Raw genomic sequence first — 16,038 nt, forward strand, 5'->3', positions numbered from 1 at the left:
TTTAGTGATTTTGTGTAGGCTTTTAATGAAGCATAAGGCATAGTAATCAGAAATTTAATATTGTAAAACTACATTGTATTTATAAAGGGTCTGTAGGTTGTTGCAATTGATAAGAACCCTTCATTGTGATAGGAAGGAGTTATTTATGTCTCCTTAAGGACACGTCTTTGTAACAGTAATCATTTATAAGAAAAGCAAATATAAATCTGAAGAGTAAATACAGGGAATAATCAAATATTTACAAACCTTTTAATATACATGTTAATATACTACTGTTTGTTTTCATGGTTCAAATTGGTCTATTTTTCATTTGTTAGATACTTTAGTTTATTCAGACTACTTTTAGCGAACAAATGGAATAATTATTGTGTAAATTGTTACAAAACTATTATATATTTTAAAAACTTAATAGAAACTTTATCAGGATAGTATGGGAATTTCAATGTATGTTTTCACACTATTTGAAAAAGAAATTATAATGATCTTTAAAAATTCTGTATTCATGATTTTATTTGTTTTTCTAAGCTTTAATTATTCTTAAAAACTCAAAGTTTAATAAAGAATTTGAAAACTAATTGAACATAAATTGATGTTTGCATGACCATTGATGACCTGTATTTTAATCAGTTATTACAGATATTCATATACCCTTTTGCTATGTAATGTATGGGTTGTACAGTGATCATGCTAACACACTCCATTATCACTGCCAGTGTCAGACAATCTTTAGTACCTCTAACTCCAGCTTCACAGGAGTGGGAGAGTGTACTGATTTACCTCTCTGTCAGTTTCTCACATTTTCTCCCAAACTATAAAACAGAGTATTCTGTTATTTGGTAGCACGATTTATGTGAGGATGCTTTACTGCGATGCATTTTTACATTCATTGCTAACTATACTTATGTACATGTATTTAAATACACAAGGGCCATATCTGAAATTCAGAATCAATCTTCATGTGAGTCTGCAATAACATATAATGCAGTTTCACATCCTTCAGTTTACTGAATACTTGTGGTGGGGTATCATTAGTGAGCAACAATAGGCTTATAGCTCATCTTGTATTTAGATAATTTATTTCAAGGACAAATTCATAGAAAACGGTCCTCCATTTACATGTATACAGTGAGTGTAATAATAAAACTCTTTACTTGAATATATGTTTTGGTGTACCCTTTGTCATAACTACAAGGTGATGGATAATCCATACTTTTTAACTGGAACTTTTTAGTCTGTATTTTAGATTAGAGATTTCTTTCTCATTAACGTAAATAGGTTTTATTACCACACTACCTCTTATTCAGATGCTTATTCTTTAAGTTATTTTTTGCTTTCAGGTGGGCCTGGTTCCAAAAAGGGGAAAATGGTATACAACATAGCTCAAGTGTTTGGCTTTAACACTCTTAATGTGGAAAATATAATATTGGAAGAACTGGCAAAGAAGATAGAAGAACCTGATCCATCTCGACTGACAGCACAAGTTCAACAACTTATCAAAGTAAGTCAGAACTTATTGTTTCTCGACTGACAGCACAAGTTCAACAACTTATCAAAGTAAGTCAGAACTTATTGTTTCTCGACTGACAGCACAAGTTCAACAACTTATCAAAGTAAGTCAGAACTTATTGTTTCTCGACTGACAGCACAAGTTCAACAACTTATCAAAGTAAGTCAGAACTTATTGTTTCTCGACTGACAGCACAAGTTCAATAACTTATCAAAGTAAGTCAGAACTTATTGTTTCTCGACTGACAGCACAAGTTCAACAACTTATCAAAGTAAGTCAGAACTTATTGTTTCTCGACTGACAGCACAAGTTCAACAACTTATCAAAGTAAGTCAGAACTTATTGTTAAAAAACTAATTCAACATTGTGACCCGTTGATATATTGATGGAATTTTCAAACTTACAGAGTAGGGTAATTGGCTGAAATGATTTAATTTACTTCCCTTCAATTATCTAAAACAATAATGTTCATATTTGCAATTAGTAGTAAATTAGAATTCAGATAATTTTCTTCAGTTCTATGTAGGCAACAGACATTGGCCTTTGCATTACATTGATAAACTGAAGTATGTGTACTTTAAATATTTTAAATGTTTATTTTTTTTTTGTATAGAAGAGACATAAATGCTGAGTTTTTGTTGTTTGTTCATGATTCGTTGCGTTAATCAATCTTTATGGATATATAATTTGTAGGCACAACCAGAACTACTCAGACTAGATGTTGTATTGAAGTGGGTTGCCAAGGCTTTGACTGAAATGGACAAAGACAAGACTATATTGGTGGACTGGATGCCCAATTTGAAATATATGCAGATGGTTTCTACATTCGTTAAAGATTGCAATCATGAATTTAGATTTTTTGAGGACAAGGTAATCATTTTGGGCGAAAAAGCCACTTGAAAACCTAAAGTTTGTTCAAGATGGTACCTAACACTACAGGGAGATAACTCTGTAAAATCAGCTTAACGTTTTAATTATGTTGTGTTGTTAAGGGAATATTAAGCTTCTCAATGATCAAAATTAGTGTTTGTCAAATTGCTATATAAGCAGTATAATATTTCTGACAAAATGGTTGGTTCACATTTTGTGAAATTTTTATAGTTTTGTCAAAGGGTAAAAGTAAATACTTTGTCAAATTTTTTTTAAAAATTAAACAAGCCAAATTAATTTTAGTGAAAGTGTTGGGTACCACCTTAAAGCATTTGTCATATTTTAAAACTTCAAGTAACTTTTATACCTTATTCAGCTAATGTCTTTGTGTTTATTCAGTAGAAATACTGTTAAAGTTAAACAATAATCCTATGTAAACAAATGCATTAGACAATACATAGTTAGAACCATTATTAAGCAGTTAGACAGAGGAATTTATGTTGGTTTGATATAATACAAGAACAGTCTTCATGTACACATTAATAAAGAGATTATATACATATTTTCCTTTGAACATCAATATTGTAGTGATTCAAGGAAAGTTAGATCAAATGATTATTTTCCATAAATGTCCACTAATTACTTAAAAATGATGGCAAATAATTAAAGACTCAAGTTAAGATCTCTTGATCAATAAATTGTAATGAAGAACCATGCAAGATGAAAGAAGTACAAAGAAAATACTTACAGCTGTTCTGGTCTGCTAAAAAGAACGATCAATGGCTAATTGGATTGAGTAATTGGATTGTTTATATATTTTACCATGTTTACTGGAAACCTGGAAACTAAAATTTAAAATACACTTGTTTGCATAAATAAGAAGTGTTTATCTGTAAAAAGTTTATTTAAATTGTTCAGGGAAAAAGAAAAGTGATAAAATGACAAGCCTACTTGAAAAGAAGGCAACAGTCAAACTCATAGATCGAAAATAAATTGACAACACCATGGCTAAAAAAAAAGACCAACAGACAAATAATAGTACACAAGACACAAGATAGAAAACTTAAAGACTATGCAATACGAACCTCACCAAAAACAGGGGGTGATCTAAGGTGCCCTGGAAGGGTAAGCAGATCCTGCTCCAAATGTGGAACCTGTAGTGTTGCTCCTGTCATTACAAACCTGGTAAATAGTCTAATTCGATAGATCCCATTCGTGAAAAGGGAAGGAGATTGTAGTTAACGAAGATATCTGATATAATCAGTGAAAAATTTGACCATAAAAATATTGGTGTTTTTTATATATAAAAATAACATCTCATTAAAGAAATAATCTTTCCCCTATACCACAGACACTATGAAATGAGTTTGAATATGATAATTGAGATTTATGAAGATGAATGGGTTATCTAGAAGGTAAGCAGTTCCTATTCCACTGTTAGGCCTGCGTGTGTACCGTACTCATTTTGGATATATATATATATTGGAGTTAGGAAAGAAAGACAAGTTAAAACTCTTTCCACATTGGAATTTTGTTGATTTTTCAGTTGACTTGCATACATTGAAGGTAAAACATAAATTGACAATTAATCAATTCAGGGATTCCCTTTAATTTGTCAGGTGTCAACAAGTTACATTGGTTGAGAAAACATAATAAATTTGATATATAATTCCAGAATATTTTCAGTAATTTCAGTCAGTATTAAAAAGTCTTGTTTGCTCTCACTTCAAGTTTCTGTAACACTTTTACATGAGGTAGAAAGAGAAAATATTCAAAAGTAATGGTGACAGTATAAAGCAATCTTGAAATCTACTTTGTTTAAATTTTGAATTTGTTTGATTAATTTCAGTATCCTGTATCATTTGCCTTCTACATGTTAATATCCCAAGAGAAGTTTGTAAAGAAAGCTGTAGCAGAATGTGCAAAACACCCTACAGCAACCCCTAAAGGAAAGGAAGGGGCAGCTCAGACTGATGAGGCTGATGTTACTAGAACCTCTGTAAGATTTACCTTATTTATACCCTTAGAGTCAGTTAAAACTGGGTGCTTGTTTGACAAGCTGATGGTTAAAAAATTAATATGTGAAAAATTACAAACTTTAGTCATATCTCTGTCAAAAGTTTATTACACTTTAATTTAAGGTTCTCTGCTCTCCAAATCAGCTAAAATATTTGAGCTCAAACACTTATTAAAGGAAATATGTGTAATATCACTGCACAGCAATTTTTTGTTCACAATTTTATAATTGAGATATTGACCCAATATAGAATTAGCACTTCTCTATAGATGTTATTGATGGGTGTTGAAAAACCTCATATCTCTTAATGCTGTACATCTGATTAACCTTATCTGTATTTTGTTTTGTCAATCTGTGTTGTTATATTTTTGTATATTGAAACATAATAATTGTATACTATTACATGTCTTTTTTCTAATAGCCTTATTTATACCATATCATTGCAATATGGTTGTCCTGGACAGAAATATGAGTCAGCAAGTCTGCATTGTTATAACAGCATTACCGAGAGTCTTCTTTACAATTATATCTTTTGTAAAAGAATATAAGATATATTTCACTTTGAACTGATCTGTTGATGTTTTTTTTGTTTTACCAATTTTTTTTTTATCAATATACAGAAATTAAAAAAAAAAAACAAGGATATGTGGTATGATTACCAGTAAGACGACTATCCACCATAATTGAAATGAAGTGGATGTTAGCAAATTTTTATAGGCAACCACTGCTTTCTACAATGAAAAATACTCTGAGCATATAGTCAGCTACAAAAGGCCCCCACATGAATATATTATGTGTGGTAAACTGATTAACAAGGAACATATACCAAGACATTTTGTTAAGAAATAATGCATTGTATTCTAACATTTCAGAAAAGAGCAACATTGTTTACAAATGCAGTCAAACCATTTATTGACCTGTTTACCAAAACTGGCAGACTAGCAACATTAGATATGAGTACTGGAAATGCAGATGATTTATGGGAAAAAGTAGTGGAATTCTTCTCTGAATTGAATATAAGTTTTACTAGAAAAATTGACAATGTCATTTTATTCACATTTAGTAAGTAGATTTTCTTCATGTTTTTAGATACATTATGTTGCTTGATAAAATTTCTTGAATACCAAAGGATAAGATTGAAAAAGATTTTATGTTCAAATTTTAGGAAATCTTTCAAACAGAAAGTTGACTACCGTTGAAGTCTGTGATCAAGTCAGTGTAAGGGGAACAACTAATGATAAGTCAATGATATCTGGTAAACAGGCGAGATATATTTATATCAACAGTTTATTTACTTTGAGTGTTCCAATTTAGGAAAGGTTCTATTTTTTAAAAAGTGATTTATACATTATAAATATTTGGATAAATATAAATCTTTGTATGAGTGATTTTGGGTCACATACACAAAATGCTGTGTTGTGGATATAAACTCATTAGCTTCTATATTTCATTTCTATTTTCAGCTGAAGATGACTGTGTAAAGCTTGAGATAGATAGATATAACATAGATAGAATTTGTATCAAAGATTTACCCATTGACCTTGGTCAGCCTGCAGTAAGTATTGAGATAATATATGCACAGTTTAAAGGAGGTTCATGCCATGATAGGTAGGACTTGATATTCACACTACAATTTCTATACTATATAAATATAAGGAGATATGGTATGAGTGCCAATGAGATAGCTCTCCATCCAAGTCACAATTACTCTTACATAGGAAAACTAAACACCATCAAACTTATATCAGATTACCTTGAAATGATGGTACTACAAAAACAAGATGAAATTATCCGTTTGATTCCACGAATTGTGAATAACAATTATATATGAAATAAGATGTTAAAAAAATTATTTCAGTACATCAAACGATGCAGGTATTTGTCAGTGTGCATCTGTTTAAAAAAAAAAAAAAAATATATGTATATATATGTAAACCTCAGATCTGTGTACAAGCTCAAATCTGTGATCGTTTCTTAAATCTATGCCCATTGTGACGTCAATCGCTAATCTATGTCCGTAAAAAAGAGTCGGCCTCAAATCTGTTTCCGATTTTCAATCGTGACGTAATTCGCAAATCTGTGTCCGTTAAAAAGATAAGGTCTCAAATCTGTGTAATGTATTTTCCAATTTGTTTCGCCATTCGCAAATTTATGCTCGTCTAATAAGTTCCGCCTTATAGGTTTTCTATTTCATTAAGTAATTTCCCATAATTCAATATTAAGTTGGTGTGTGTTCTCCATGTATGTGCAAGAGCTGAAGTATAGTATGCGTTTAAGAAAATCCGGCTAAATTATTTAGCTGGTATTTATAATATTGTTTCAAGTACGTTCTTATATTCTTTTTGTTTTATTAAGTCATTTTTCCATGTGTGGTTAAAATCTTTGCATGTGTGGGTTATTATTGTATGCCGTCTTTAAGAATGAAACTACACATATTTATTTTACTAAAAAAGACAGCAAAGAATGAATATTTGTTTGCAACTTCAACGTACTTTGTTTTGTCTTATGAATTTGTTCATATCGCTGTTTCATTGACATTTATACCACTTTATCTATGTTTTTCCTTGAATACTAGTATCAAAAAATCATTCTAAATTGATACAAGTAAAACGTTATTATATTTGAAATATTTGTGAATCACAATAAAACATATATCAATTGTTTGGTCTTAGCTGATATGTATTTAGTTCAAATGTACAACTTGTAATAACGAAAATATTTCCCTGAGAAGAATCATTCTTTATGTTTTGGCACATTCCTTCTCTCCAGAAACCAGATGTAAACACTGCAGTCCCTTTGTTCATGGCTGGATTTGATTTGAATTATAAAAATTCTCTAATAGTAGTAGTAAGTAAAGATATCCCGATAATTGTCAGAAAACATTTCAAGAGGATAAATCTGTAGTTGACGTTTATGAAAATAATCCATCAGTCCACTATTCATAACAGATTTTCTTCCATAACATAAAGCAATTTTAAACCATGTGTATTAATAGATAAAATGTTAACCTTGCTTTTGTCATATAAACCACTTGTTCAATGTTTGTTCGGTGTAAGTTAATGCTCCGTGTTAAAGGCCGTACTTACACATGTAATTGTTAACTTTTCATTGTTTACTTGATGATGTTTTGTTATATGTTTTACGTCAATGAAAGGACATACATTTGAGCCAAAAATGGCCATAGATTTGAGTAAATAAAGGACATAGATGCGAGACAATACAGGACATAGATTTGGAACGTCTATGACGCAATATTAAAAAGGACATAGATTTGAGGCTTACATATATAAATATGTGTAAACATTGCATTGTACTTTATTTTCAATATCAGAATGTTCTGGATAAGCAGTTAATTGACCAATTAAGTTTCCTCAATTATACATATACTTCATATGAGATCCTTTATATTTCAGGAAAAGTTGATAAAAGTATTTGTTAAATTATTAGACACAACAGACCCTATAAAGAAAGTATACAATATTGATTGCTCAGGTACCGGTATACAAAAAGACACTTTAACTGAGGTGAGGAAATGGAAATGATAGTAAAAAATCACTAAAAGCTACCAGACAGAAATTTGCAATCTTAAATTTCTAAAAATAGGTCTTTGTTACAGCAAATTTCCTAATGCATGTAGAGGAAGACTTTGGTTAGATTGCTTGCTTTGATTGTATATTGTACAATTGTAATTGGGATAACGTCCAATCAAATTAAATATAATACAGGTTTAACCCTTTCGCAGATGAGTCCCGGTTTACCAGGGTTCACGCTTCAGACAGCTGACGATGAGTCCCGTTTTATCGGGATCAGAATACATCTTTTATATTTCCCGCTCAAAACAGTGCAAACATGAGTTATTTTTCTTTAATGAAAACCCGAATGAAAGTGTAAACATGGCGCTTCTGACACTTGGAATGGACATCTTTCAGTGTGATGAATTTGTACAGCCTCATAAAATTTTTCAAAAGTTTGCCTTTTTGGGTTAAAAAATTACGATTTGGGGTCAAAGAGCAGAATTTTGAGAATTTCACCTAAATAATGCCGAAAATTTGAAAATTTGAATATTTTATGAAGAAAAAAATATCAAAACATAAATAAAACTGTGAACATGGTATTAGTGAATGAAATAAATACACAAATAACTACAAACAAGTTTTTATTGGGATACGATTGCTTTCAAGCAATCTGTAGACTTATACCGGTGGCTCAGAGCAATTTCCCTCACGTCAATCGTTTTATTCTAAACATTAAGGAACATCTCAGATTCTTATGATTGTCTTGCTTTAAAAGGTAAAAACAAACAAAGGGATTGAACTTAATCAACTTTCCTATAATGTTCTTTTCATAATCTTCATGATTGATAATTCCCTTGACTTCGATGCATGTTTTTAACAACACGGAAAATCAGAATTAAGCAGTATTTATATTTAGTGTAGTTATAAATTTAGAAACACGTCAGAGGGAATTCCCAGTTTTGATAAAATGCGAGAGTTCTCTGAATAATCTATTTCTGTCATATAAGAACTAAAGTGGAGTTTTTCTTATATGTTACCGTTATGAAACTGATATTTGAGATTGTACTTCCATAAAGAAATTGAGAACCATCTAGGTCGTTTAATAAGCATTTAATATATCTTGCCCCAGGGTTTGATTTGGAAATTATGCGCATGCGTATAGTTTTCTTGACTTTAAGGGGTTTTAGATTGAATGGTTGCTCTGTATTCCCCACTCAATTAATTAATTTATAACTCATGGGATCTTTTCTATGTATGTCTGCTATTGAGGGTCATATGCATCATTTAGATTAAAATAAATATATTCCACATCGTAGAACACCCCTTCAGGCGAAATGGAGTCTTCCATATTATCGTTTCGAGTTGTCTCCCTTCCGACCGGAACTTCTGTGAATTCTGAATATAAACAAGACGTCGAGTATTAGCTTGTTCTGTCAATCAACGTCGTATTATATTGAAAACGAATGCAATTTAAACCGATAAATGTGTACGGAAAGGAGCCATGATGACCGACCCAAAGGAAATTAAATATTTAAAGAGTTAGGAATGGGGTTCCTCCTAGAATTAACGAAGGAAAAAAGGTGATAAGATACGAATTGAAATCTACTTCTACATCTACATCATACGACGATCCATCAGCACATTGATGACTATACGTCGGCGCATCGCTAACAGACACTTAATAAAATATAATAACCAATGAGTGAAATAAAATACCTTCTCTCACTCTGAGTCAGTCAGTGACTGCTGTGGAAAGTAAACTTGGTATTGATAGTACAAAAATAAAACACAATAGACCTAATTACATTGTTCATACACTTTTATCTGGGTTTGGCTATTTTGTAACTATTTTACATGTCTGTTTGTCATTTGAATTAGTTTTGAAAATAATATTATCCAGCTACATGCATACATGTAGTCCAAATAATTATGACATTTTGAAAGGCTATTATAATTTTTTTCTTTGACGCCTTACTTCGACCGTCAAAGAAAAAAATTATAACAGCCTTTCAAGACGTCATAATTATTTGGACTAGCATACATGTGTCAATGAAACAATGGCAATCGTATCCCTCAGAGCAATCTGCTCTTTGATTGACATTTATTATGAAGATCTCCCACTTGAGTAAAAGTAACCAGGGAAGCCATCGTCTCAGAGTAGCTTCTGTCTGGGCAGCAATCGGTGAAAGGGTTAACTATGTTCATATACATTGTTTGAAGATGTCAATCTTAATTACAAAGCATGAGTAAACATTTATACAAAGAAACCAAACAAACCAACCAAAGCTTTACCTTACAAGTATTAGGAAATTAGCTGTAAGGGATGTTGAAAAGTAAATATCACATGAGGATGAAGTTTCAGCTCTTCAAACATTTTTCATCTATCAAATCATGAGTTCATGTGTAAAATCAAAGCAGGTTGATGTACATGTATTACCCAAAATGAGCAGCAAATGTTTCATTTATATTGCAATCAGCTAATACTGAAATGGAATTCGAGGAAGTGATCACAATAAGTGATGGCATCAAATAACCTCCCTTTGGTGACATTATTTTTTTTTTTTAAGATGGTGGGCAATGTTTTCATTATCTCTTTAAGTGTGTGACAAATTAATCTATCAAAGTCATCCCATATCAATCAAAAAATTAAATTTGAATTATAAAAGAAACAAAACATTACTATATTTACAGGATTTTAATTTTTGGTTAAAGTATGAAATGTTATCCAAAAATTCTGTTTATTTACTAGTTAAATAAAATTTATTCTTTTTCGGTTTAAGAATATTCATGATATGTGACCATTTTTATGCACTTAAACATGTGCAGTCTTCTTTCTGACTAGTTGTATTAAATATAGCCTTCACCCTTTCCTCCATAATGACCTCTTTTGACACCACCCCCTTTCCTCCATAATGACGCCTGTGTAGTGCCTCAGTTGAAACGTCTTGCCTACAAAAAATCTGTATCAGTCTTAAATAAAATTTGCATCTTATATAAAAAGGATATCTGACTGGAATATCATTGATGAAATGTTTGGTTTAGCAATGCATTAATACTTTAAAAATGAGGATTTTTTTTTTTATTGAAAAAATCCTATGCGAATCAAGTATGAAAAAAAAAATCCATGGAGGAAAGGGTTCAGAAGAGACACATTTATTCACTCATAATTTAATGATACCATGTGGAATTCTTGATATTACTTTATACTGTGCTTTATTCAATATTTAAAAATGAAGTATTAAAGTTTAAAGTAAGTTGCACACTTACCTTCATGTCAGATGTGCCTATTTGTTTGTGGTAACTTAACATTAACGCCCAGTTCAAGCTATTGCCATCACTAGATACTGCCTTGTTTTACATTTCAACGAATCTCTAGGTTTTTGTTAACTGAAATTTTACAATTTAATCTTTGATTTATTTTTCAGGAGTATAAGAAAAAGATAGTATTTCAGGACTTTGGTTCATATGAACTGACTAAGTTTGTACCTCTGATTCATCCTGGGAAAGTGAAACCTACTCATCTGAAGGCTATAGCGTCTACAGAAAATGAACTATGTCTATTCCCTGATGATACACCCATCATTCTATGTCATTGGATTGTCAGTGTGATGAGATCTGCAAGAGATAATTGATATTGTAGTTAATGTTTATCCTTAGATAATGGCAATACTTGGTTATTGGGACAGTTTTATATCAAATGATAATTTTTTCGGTAATGCCAATTTTTACTTGTAAGTTATTTTTTTCTAAAGAAATCCACAGATGTAAAAACTGAGACCTTCATAAGGACTTGAAATCTAGAATTAGAATTTATTTTGTATGACTTTTAAAATATGAATTGGTAATGTAGCATTTCTGTCATGTGAATAAATAATAGGCTATAAATAGAATAAGCTGAAGTGTATATTATGTTGAATAATATATTGTCTATGCAGGTGTTTTTTTATTACTTTCAAGATTATCAATTTTTCAGTAACAAGCTTTAGTTAAATTTTAATTTTATGCCTTGAAACTTATCTAGGTTATGTTTATGTTTCAAATAGTAAAAAAATGTCATACCATCACCTCAATTATTCATTTCAAAAATCAAACAAGATGTAGATATTTTGTTTTATCATTTTTGTAGATTATAACACCTATCTTCCCAAATTTAGAATTAAGAATAAAAAAGGAAAAAAATGTTAGAGATGAATTTGTGTTATAACTATTAAACTGATAGGTACATTGTACAGTTGTTAAGTTTTCTTGAGTTGTTGTACGAAGATAAATATATTTAGTGACCATTAATCTTTTGAATTTGTTAAATTTTAATCTTTAAACTGTGTGTGGTATGATCGTTCTTAGCTCTTCAATGTTTGAAAACTCAGCATGGTCTATTCCTTAGTTTGCAACTTTGAATGAACAAACAGTGACCATGATTGCAGAGTGGTTCTTCAATCCTATTTAAAAGTTGTAACATATTACTAAGTTACTTATTTTTCAGAAGTAATGTTATTCTCTCACTACATTTAATCCGTATGAATGGCAGCCAACTTTTATGTTTTGTAGCTTGTGTTTTCTGTTGATAGCGAGTAACATTTGAAAAAGGAACATGTTAGTGATTTAAGTTTATTTTATATCTGTCACATTTAACAGTATAAGATTAAACCAGATATGATATTCTTGATTATTTTATTTGTTTTGTTCTTACTGATTTTGTATTCAGTAATTGGTATATATTATGCTTGTTTTGCACAAATTATTATACATTTTTTTGAGGGGTTTTGGTATGTTTTTTAATTCATTCTCATTGTTGAAGAACATTAAGTTGACTAATATGCTATATTTTTTTGCTCTGTGTATATGGGGTATTTTCAGGGTCTCATCTACGCAAAACTTTTTAAATTTTCACACTCATGAGGTCAACAAAGAGGTGAACATGATTAAACAAATTGTTGAGAAAAGGCATTAATGTTTTACCACATGTGGTAAAATTGGCAGAGAAGTATTTGAATTTGATTTTGTTTTCATTAGAAAATTTGCATGGATCATGGTGCTTAAATGAATTTTTTCATCAACCTATTTTAGCTTTTTATTTCTGACTATATGTGACATTTCTTAAAATGTTTGTGTTCCTCATGACAGAAAGATATTTTACTTGAATTTATTTACTTTTATCTTATATGCATTAGTTGTTGTTGTTGACATCTCAGTTATTAGGCCTCTGATGGATTATTGTCTCCTTATTTTCATATTTAAATTTAATTTTACATTTTAAAGGCATTATTTTTTTGTTCTCTATATTGTGTTCAAAGATTTCAATCAGCATTTGTTCAAACACTCCAACCTCTATAAAATGATTTAACAAATTGTTATTAATGTATATTATATCAATGTGCTTTTCTGTGGGACTTCAAAGGTCTCTCAAATCAAAACACAAGTTGCCATTTTTTTCAGATTGGGATTAGTATGCACTCATTGCACAACTACTGAATTAGTGGAAAAAAGTTTTTAAACATTTCGGTAGACAAATGTGTTTTTTCCAATTTATGCATAAATAAAAAAAATAAAAATTTCAAAGCAAAGCAGATTTTGTAAGTAAGGTTTATATATCTTTACTAACAGTACATTATGATTTAACATACTTTTGGCTGTTAATTAACAATTTGGAATATTCAGTAGCACTAAATTTTTTTATTAGTTTAATCATATTTTCAGATTATTTTAGAATTGTTTTTTTTGCAATATTTAATGATATTCTTTACTGTGGCCTTATTGGTTCCTTTTTATGTTATTGTGCTATTTTTATTATTTGTTATCTATAATTTTTCTATAGTTTCTAGTCACTGGCATTCAATTTTGCACTCATTCCATCCGTCCAGTGTATTTTAGATAAATATGTTTAATAGTATTGTTTTGCTAACAAAAACTTGTAATACCAATCTTCACTAATTGAGCAGAGCTTGTAACCCTTTTAGAGCACCAGAGTTATGACCCATATTGTTTTGAGTTGATCAAGTGGTTGTTTGACTCTTTTCTTCGCTATATATTTTCAATTGATCAAGAATAAGTTAATAAAGAGCATTAGGAAGCACTATCTGTCAGATTACCGCTCTGTAGTGTCAAATTTGCCATTTGTAAGCTATTACCAACTCTTTCAAAGAAAACTAATCTGTATTATCACTTGGTAAATTGCATTTAATTTCAGTTCTCATAATTTATTTAAATGCTATGAACCTCCAAAAAACGAACAACTAACTTGTTTTGTAGTTCAAAAAATTATGACTCCAGCTCCACAATTTTTTTACAGAAGAAACAGGCAATTCATTATCACTGAACTAGTATATATTTGTTTAGGGGCCAGCTGAAGGACGCCTCCGGACGCGGGAATTTCTCTCTACATTGAAGACCTATTGGTGACCTTCTGCTATTGTGTTTTTTTCTATGGTCGGGTTGTTGTCTCTTTGACACATTCCCCATTTCCATTCTCAATTTTAATTTTAATGAAAAGGTCTGACCTGGTTATTTTTTCGTCTTTAAACATATAGATCTGTACATTGATGTTACTCAATTTTAAATTATCGGAAGATTTGTATTTTTAAAGGAAATATTTATTTACTATTTTGGGACCAACCATCTTATTCCTTTATGCATCTTAATTGTTGTAATTTCATCATTTCATTGCAAAATATTTGTACGTTTAAATGTAATGCTCAGCTGTTTCATAAATAAAGGCATAATGCCTTTTCAATTAATTGACAGGAAGGCCAATAGTAATCAGCTTGTCTATCCTTCTGTTGTTTCAAATCAACAAATCAGCTTTTAAGTTTGGTAATTTATTTAAAACTTTGCTGAACTAAATTATTATAAATCTTTAACCTTGTTTACAGTTCTGTCTGCAGTCAGTTTCATTTGATGTTCACATTTTACCTGCAATACTGTAAATTCAGAAATTATTGCGATTTTAATTTTTACGAATTAGAGAAAAATCCTGTTTAGTTCATATAAAATATTTCAAAATGCGAGTTTAAATTAGTGTGTGTACAACTCTGTCGCATTTTTTGCAATAATTTCTGAATTTACAGTGCATATTTCTTAAACCTGTATCACTTTAAGAGAAAATGTGAAAAAAAATTAATTCCATGACTGATATTAAACTTTTGGGTGGAATCTATGAATTATATAAACTATTTTAAAGTGGCATTGGCACTTGTGCAAAGTTGAATTTTTTATTTAAAGATAATTAGACTTTTTGTTGTATGAAGATATCACCATAGAATATATTTTTAGTTTGTACATTAACTATTCTCCATTCTGAAAAAGAATGTTTCAAAATTGTAGGTCTTGTTTATCTTAGATGCATAGATAAGTTTTAAGTAAAAAGGATATGTAATTCATAGATAGTATGTATGTAGAACACTCACATGTTTGGTTGGTTTTTTTTTTTTCAAAAGTTATAATGTGTTTATGTAATTTATGTAGCTTTGACATTCCAAATAATAATAAGATATTCTTCTTTCCAATTTGTTTTAGAAGATTCTACTATAAATAGCTTCATAATTGAATGTACCTGGCGTTTTTAACACAATATTTTAAGTCATACTTTTCTACATTTTTAGCTTCTTAAGTTCATGATTGTTGAGATTTACTGTTACAAGTTTGCTTTTTGTTGTGGTAACAGACTAAGTAAAATCATGATTGACTCTTGAAGTTAAGGACATCAAAATAATTTAGTTTGTTATGATAAAGATAAATGACTTACTGCATTTTTAGTTTGCATTATAATGGTGAACAGAAAGACCAGCTTATTTCTCTTAATGTTAGGATTGAAATTTAAGAGGAATATTAAACAGCGAATTTGATCGGCTTGAACACTGAAGCTATCCATTCAATTAAAAATCAAATGTGTTGTATTATTTGCATTTAGAAATGTAGTTCTTTATACATGTACCAACTTTGGTATATTTTATAATACAGTTTCGAGGGTTTGTATTGTTTTAATACTCCAAAGTTCCAGGAATAATCCTATTACAGTGCATAATATTTATGTAATGTGCCCATTGAATCTGACCAACTCATTAGAAACTGTACCTTATTTATTGTTATTTTTACAGTAGTTGTTATACAATTTAAATAAATCTAAAAAATTA

At 30.1% G+C, this 16,038-nt stretch overlaps 1 protein-coding gene across 1 annotated transcript in view; it reads left to right on the forward strand.

The window, feature by feature from the left end:
* The window catches only part of LOC143082517 (uncharacterized), a 28,280-nt gene extending 12,242 nt beyond the window's left edge, over positions 1 to 16,038 (forward strand). Inside the window, exons 2-8 of the mRNA XM_076258227.1 lie at positions 1,338 to 1,498; positions 2,201 to 2,377; positions 4,227 to 4,376; positions 5,267 to 5,456; positions 5,858 to 5,949; positions 7,808 to 7,918; positions 11,335 to 16,038. Of these exons, the coding sequence (XP_076114342.1) occupies positions 1,338 to 1,498; positions 2,201 to 2,377; positions 4,227 to 4,376; positions 5,267 to 5,456; positions 5,858 to 5,949; positions 7,808 to 7,918; positions 11,335 to 11,541 (1,088 nt within the window). The 3' untranslated portion in view covers positions 11,542 to 16,038. The remainder of the gene's footprint in view (positions 1 to 1,337; positions 1,499 to 2,200; positions 2,378 to 4,226; positions 4,377 to 5,266; positions 5,457 to 5,857; positions 5,950 to 7,807; positions 7,919 to 11,334) is intronic.

The sequence above is a fragment of the Mytilus galloprovincialis genome, chromosome 7 (genome assembly GCF_965363235.1).
Source record: "Mytilus galloprovincialis chromosome 7, xbMytGall1.hap1.1, whole genome shotgun sequence".
Classification (NCBI taxonomy): Eukaryota; Metazoa; Mollusca; class Bivalvia; order Mytilida; family Mytilidae; genus Mytilus; species Mytilus galloprovincialis.